The sequence below is a fragment of the Vidua macroura genome, chromosome 24 (assembly GCF_024509145.1).
Source record: "Vidua macroura isolate BioBank_ID:100142 chromosome 24, ASM2450914v1, whole genome shotgun sequence".
Lineage (NCBI taxonomy): Eukaryota > Metazoa > Chordata > Aves > Passeriformes > Viduidae > Vidua > Vidua macroura.
Window position 1 is genome coordinate 5,170,958 of NC_071594.1, and position 6,192 is coordinate 5,177,149.

The 6,192-nt window shown below is 56.5% G+C and overlaps 1 protein-coding gene across 1 annotated transcript; it reads right to left on the reverse strand.

The window, feature by feature from the left end:
• Nucleotides 1–552: 552 nt before the first annotated feature.
• Nucleotides 553–5,215, reverse strand: LOC128818634 (acidic mammalian chitinase-like). The gene is made up of 11 exons (XM_053998168.1): nt 4,968–5,215; nt 4,481–4,510; nt 3,583–3,784; nt 3,136–3,192; nt 2,866–3,031; nt 2,631–2,755; nt 2,365–2,470; nt 2,103–2,288; nt 1,749–1,868; nt 1,517–1,658; nt 553–858 (listed from the first exon to the last, which is right to left on the reverse strand). Exons 1-11 carry the CDS (start codon nt 4,990–4,992, stop codon nt 626–628), a joined length of 1,392 nt encoding a protein of 463 aa, XP_053854143.1. The 5' UTR covers nt 4,993–5,215; the 3' UTR covers nt 553–625.
• Between the last annotated feature and the right edge of the window lie 977 nt (nt 5,216–6,192).

Consider the following 6,192-nt stretch of genomic DNA (forward strand, 5'->3'; position numbering starts at 1 on the left):
CATAAGGCCCATTAAAAAAAAAAAAACAAAAAAAAACCAAACAAACAAAAAAAACCAACAGCCACAAAAAACCACAACCAGGAAAATCCAGAGAAACGAAGCTCCAATGATCCATGAGATATTCCCTGAGCTTTAAGGTCCCTTCTGACCCAACCCACTCTGGGGTTCCACGATTCCACTTCTCCCACAGGCTTTAAAACCCTGGAGAAACAAACTGCCTTTATCCTGGGTGTTTTTTTTTTTTTTTTTACCTACCAAAGTGCTCCGTTTCTATAAAAAACTGCTCCAAAAATTCCTCCTCGCCTCAGATCTCGATTTGTGACTGCACAAAGAGGAACAACGGCTCAGCTTTCTGGTCTGCAACCACTTTTCTTCTCCAAATGTTGCCGGAAGACTCCTGGAAAATCCCTCCACAGCCGGGAAGAAGAGCAGGCAACATTGACACCTGCCGTCGGGAATTTTAATAGCCACGCACTCCAGGATCCCCATAGAGCCGAGAGCACGAAAACAGCCAGGAAAAAAAAAAAAAAAATAGAGTTAAAACAGAGAGGATTGCTTTCAAAAAGCTTTATTGAATCACCATGATTGCACACAATTCAATCCGAGGGATGGAAAAGCGTTGGGATCACTGGGGCCAGTTGCAGCAGGAGCAGCCGGGGTCGAAGACCAGCCCCAGCTGGCAGCTCTGCACGAAGGTCTCGCCGTTCAGGCAGCTGTAGAAGTTCCTCCTGCTGCTGGGGTCTGCGTAGATCCCGTTGGGTTTCCCAGCGCAGAATCCGGAGCCGCCGGAGCCGCCGCTGGCGGTGGTGGTGGGAGCCTCAGTGATGGGAGGCTGGGGCTCAGCGGGGGGAGCGCAGCCTGGAATTCAAGAATTCAAGCAGGAAAAGGTTTAGTTTCACGTTCCTGGTGTTTTGTCCCTCCCGCGCCTCCGTGGGGAGCTTGGGAGTCTCCACCAAGGAGCTGCTCCTGCTGTTGGTGCTGGTGTTAAGTTTTCTTTTATAGTTCTTTTGAAAGTGTTAAAATTCTCATAAAATGTCTTTAGCCCTCTGATAATGTTTCATTCACAAATGGGATTCTCAAATGGGATTCTCAAAGGGGATTCTCAAATGGGAGGAGGGAATTCGGGCAGGAAAGGGTTGGGAGTGTTTGATTCCTCCTCATCCTTCATAGAAAGCTTGGGAGTCTCCATGAAGGAGCCGCTCCTGCTGCTGCTGGTGGTGGGAGCCTCAAATGGGAGGGAATTCAGGCAGGAAAGGGTTGGAAGTGTTTGATTCCTCCCCACCCTTCATGGGGAGCTTGGGAGTCTCCATGAAGGAGCTGCTCCTGCTGCTGGTGGTGGTGGGAGCCGTGGTGAGGGGAGGCAGGGGCTCAGCAGGGGGAGCAGAGTCTGGAATTCAGGTGGGAAAAGGGTTGAAAATGTTGAAAGGGTTGAAAATGTTTCATCCCTCCCACACCTCCATAGGAATTCGGGGAGTCTCCGTCAAGGAGCTGCTCCTGCTCTCCTGGAGCCACTCACCGCCGCCCTGCAGCCCCAGGCCCTTCTTCAGGCTGGAGATCAGGGGGTATTTGCCCTCGTGGCAGAAATCCCCACTGAAGTCATCCATGTCCAGGGCCCACACCATGGCCCCTCCAAAGCTGTTCTTCTTCAGCCAGTCCACCTGTGGGCAGGAAAATCCCGGTGAGCCCCAGGAACTGATCCCACAGGAGGCTCCGGCCTCGTCCCAGCACGGCCCCCGCTGCCCCCAGACCTTGAGGCCGAAGCTCTTGACGTTGTCGTAGCCGACCCATTCGCTGCCCTTGTAGGCGTAGGGGACATCCTGGGGGGCATCCCAAGCCTGGGTGGCTCCAGAACTCAGGAGAGAGCAGATCTAAGGAGAAGGAAGCAGGAATGTTATCCACAAAAAGGGAAAAGCCCAGGCTCTGCCGTCACCTTGGCTTTATCCTCTGGTTTTGTGCTGCTTCCCCGTGCCCTGGGCACACAACTCCTTCCTAGCGATTCCACGGACAGCTCTGTGCCTGAGGCACGCGGAAAACTCCACGGGAGCTTCCTGATAAATCCCTTCAAATGATTTGAGCAAGGAATGTGATGGGAACATCCATACCTCGTAGTAAGTCAGAGTTCCGGCCTCCCTGGTGTAGGGCCCAGCGGGGCCAGGGCCGGATGCTGGAGCTCCAACGGAGGTGTCGGATGGGCTCTGCAGGGTGAAGCTCTTTCCATAGGTTGGGAATCCCACCAGGAGCTTCTCAGCTGGGGCACCGTTGCTCTTCCAGTAATTCATGGCGTATTCCTGGAAAAGGCAGCGCGGCTCACGGGCTGGGCTGAGGCGTGGGGAGCCCCGAGCCAGAGGCCCCAAAGGCACTCACAACACTGAGGGTGCTGCCCCTGCTGAACAGGGGGCTGTTCTCGCCGGTGTTCCGCTCCCAGGAGCCGTGGAAGTCGTAGGTCATGACGTGGAAGTAATCCAGGTACCTGCGGGGAGCGGGGCTGTGTCCTCACCTGAGGCACCCCAGCTGAGGCTGCCCAGCACCCCCACAGCCCCTGCCCACCGGGCTCCCTCAGGGGCTCTTTCACTTCAGCACTTTCAGGAAACCCCACAAATCCCACCAGGGAGCCCAGGCTGGCCACTCACTTGCCCAGCTCGGCGATCTCGTAGCCGGCCTGGATGGTGGAAAGTCCGGCAGCCACGGCGGCGGTGACCATGAGCCGGGGCTGGTTGGTCTCTCTGGCCTCCTGCTCGAAGGCTGCCAGCAGCTCCTGAGGGATCCGAGGACAGCAATCACCCGGGGGCTCGGGGCTGAGGCTTTGCGGCCGCCCAGGGCTCCGAGGCCAGAGCTGTGGCCAGCAGAGCCTGGAGCCGAGCCCACCTTAACCAGGACGGTGAAGAGAGCCTTGTCCTGGGCAGGGCTGCCCCTGGAGCCGGGGTATTCCCAGTCCAGGTCCAGCCCATCGAATCCGTACTGCCGCAGGAATTTGACCACGGACTTGATGAAGGTCTGGCGGTTCTGGGGTGTGGAGACCATGGTGGAGAACCTGGGCAAGCAGAGCAGGACTGAGCTGGGCTTTCCATGGAGCCCCTTCCTCCTCCCCTTCTCCTCCCACGTTGCTCTTTAGGGCAGGACGTGGTTTGAACTCACTTCTGCGTGCCGAAATTCCATCCTCCAATGGCCAGCAGGGTCTTCAGATCTTTGTTCCTGCAAGGGGAGAGGCAGGACCCAGAGTTATTGCAGCCCTGAGCGGGGCTGTGCCCTGCTCATGCCTCTGACCCTCTTCACACAGCACCCCTCGCCTGGAGCCGCTGTCACCGAGCTGAGAGTGAAGCAGAGAGAAGGACTGGGAGGGAGCAGAGAAGGGCACAGGAGGGAGCAGAGAGAGAAGGGCACAGGAGGGAGCAGAGAGGGGCACAGGAGGGAGCAGAGAAGGGCACAGGAGGGAGCAGAGAGGGGCACAGGAGGGAGCAGAGAGAGAAGGGCACAGGAGGGAGCAGAGAAGGGCACAGGAGGGAGCAGAGAGAGAAGGGCACAGGAGGGAGCAGAGAGGGGCACAGGAGGGAGCAGAGCCCCGCTGAGGCTCCCGGCACTCACTGGCTCTTGAGGCCGTTGAAGGACCTGTAGAGGGTCTCGTCGTTCCACTCGTACGTGCTGATCTCGTTGTTGTTCATGCCGGCGAAGGCGTAGATCAGGTGGTTGCACAGGTTGGGGTCGATGTTCTCAGGGCTGAACTTGCCCAGGCCAGGCCGGTACTGGGCCCAGTTGGTGAAGTAACAGGTCAGCACATAGGCAGAGCCTGCGGGGAGACAGCGGCCGTGGAGGGGCTGCAGTGCCGGGGCAGAGCCCAGCCTGGCACAGCCCGGCCTGGCACAGCCCGGCATTGGGCACAGCCCGGCCCTGGCACAGCCCAGCCTGGCACAGCCCAGCCCTGGCACAGCCCAGCCCTGGCACAGCCCAGCCTGGCACAGCCTGGCCTGGCACAGCCCAGCCCTGGCACAGCCTGGCCTGGCACAGCCCGGCCTGGCACAGCCCGGCCTGGCACAGCCCGACATTGGGCACAGCCCGGCATTGGTCACAGCCCGGCATTGGGCACAGCCTGGCATTGGGCACAGCCCAGCCCTGGGGAAGCTGCACTGGCACTGTTGGACACGAAATGGGCACACAGAAGCTTGGGGAGTTCAAAAGAGAAAAAGAGCCAGGTTTATTCAAACTTCTGGTGTTTATAGAATTCCAAAGGTGACCATGGGTTGGAGGATGGAATTACCACCTCTCCAACCACACCGGCCCAAAGATCAATCAATCATTTCTCTCCACCCACAGAGAAATATGTAAACTATTCTATTATTACATAAAATTGTGTGGGAACTCTGACTCTCAAATATGCAAACATTATCGGAAGGCTAAAGAAGTTTTATGAGAACTTTAAAACGTTCAAAAAAAACTATAAAAGAAAACTGAACACTTTTAAAAATCAGAGCAAAGCAGCACCTACCGAGGTGGGCGTTCAGCAGCACGGCCAGGCCTGGCAGGGCACAAGGAAACAACAAAGGGTCACTGCTTGCCCTCAGGAATGCAAAGCTCTGGAGCAAGGCTCTGCTCCCAAGCTGAGGCACAAGAGTTTTTCTAAAATTTCTCCAAGCATTTCCAGTGAAATCTGACAAACGATTTCAGGCAGAAGCACAGAGAAGAGCCCGAGCAGATGCCAAAGGAATCATTTGGCTTTTAGGTTTAAGTTTGAAAGCACATTTCAGTTGCAGCCTGCAATCGACTCTGCCCATGTTCAAAGCACAACAGATCCCCAACTGCAGCAGCCCCAAAGAAGAGGAATTTCCCTCCCCAGAGGAAATTGTGAAACCTCGGGCAGAAAAGCGAGAGCAGCGTTTCCATCCCTGCAGCCCCTGGCCAGGCAGCAGAGCGGCAGTGCCAGAGCCTGCAGCCCTGCTCAGGAGGGCACAGAGCTCCAGGGCAGCAGCACTCACCGGTGAGCAGAGTGAGCGAGGCCATCTCGGAGCACACTGATGTGCTCAGCCTCCCTCCCACTTTTATACCCTGCTCCTCGCTGCTGCCAGCCTGGCATCAGCGGGGATGGGCAAACATGATGAAACCGGGCAGGGAGCAGCGTCACCAGATCTGACACCGGGACAAGGGGCCGGGGCGCCGCGGCTGCAGGGCTCACTGCTGTGGGGCTGTGCCGCGGCCTGGCGCTGCAAGGGCACGTAAAGGATGGGATTAGATTGCCTGGATTGCTCCAGTGTTGTTCCAGCAGCAGCTCCGTGTCCCCGCTGGCCGCTGCGCGGGGACCCACGGCCGCGGCGTGTGACCTTGTGCTGTCCCTGAGCCCTTCCCAGGGGCTGGCACTGCCAAGGCCGGGCTTTGGGCTCTGCCAGGCTCGGCTGTCCTTGGTGGGAGCGGCCCAAGGCAGGGCTGAGCGGGGCTCTGGCTCCAGCTCCGGCAGGGCTGGGGCTGCGGGGTCTGGGCTCACTCGCTGCGGGCAGCGCGGGACAGAGGGACCCTGGAGCTCTGAGCTGAGCTGGGCTCTCCCCAGGGAAGCAGAGGAAGTTTCTTTGTTGCCCTGATTTTTAAAAGTGTTCAGTTTTCTTTTATAGTACTTTTGAAAGTGTTAAAGTTCTCATAAAACTTCTTTAGCCTTCTGATGATGTTTACATATTTGAGAGTCAGAGTTCCCACACAATTTCACGTATAAACAGAATTGTTTACATATTTCTCTGTGGGTGGAGAGAAATGGTTGATTGATCTTTGGATCGGTGTGGCTGGAGAGGTGGTAATTCCATCCTCCAACCCACGGTCACCTTTGAAATTCTTTAAATACCAAATGTTTGAATAAAACTGGCTCTTCTTCTCTTTTGAACTCCCCGAGCTTCTGTGTACTCATTTCGTGTCCAGTAGTGACATTTCTTTATTTTTTGGAGGTTCAACTCCACAAGGGACACCCCGGAAGGTGAGGCCAGTTCATTTTCCTCTCACATCTGTCCCCTCCTGCCCCTGCTCAGCTCTTTCCCAGACTGAGACACCCCCGTGTTGCTGAGCAATCCCATTTTCCCCTAAGTGAAGCCCTATCAGCCGAACGCCTCAAAATATCCTTTCCACATTTTATTTTCATGTTCTGTCCAGATGGAGACGCCAAGCTCTCCCCCTGTGTGAGGAGACCGGGGGTTTATTCCCTTTCCCCCACTCAGGAGTGGG

What these genes read in the sequence shown, in the direction of transcription:
- LOC128818634 (XM_053998168.1), bottom strand. Translation starts at nt 4,992, where the DNA reads ATGGCCTCGCTCACTCTGCTCACCG. An exon ending in TCAAGAGCTTCGGCCTCAAG is followed by an intron (nt 1,659 to 1,748) that starts GTCTGGGGGCAG and finishes TCCTGCCCACAG; the next exon opens with GTGGACTGGCTGAAGAAGAA. An exon ending in CCTGGGGCTGCAGGGCGGCG is followed by an intron (nt 859 to 1,516) that starts GTGAGTGGCTCC and finishes CTTGAATTCCAG; the next exon opens with GCTGCGCTCCCCCCGCTGAG.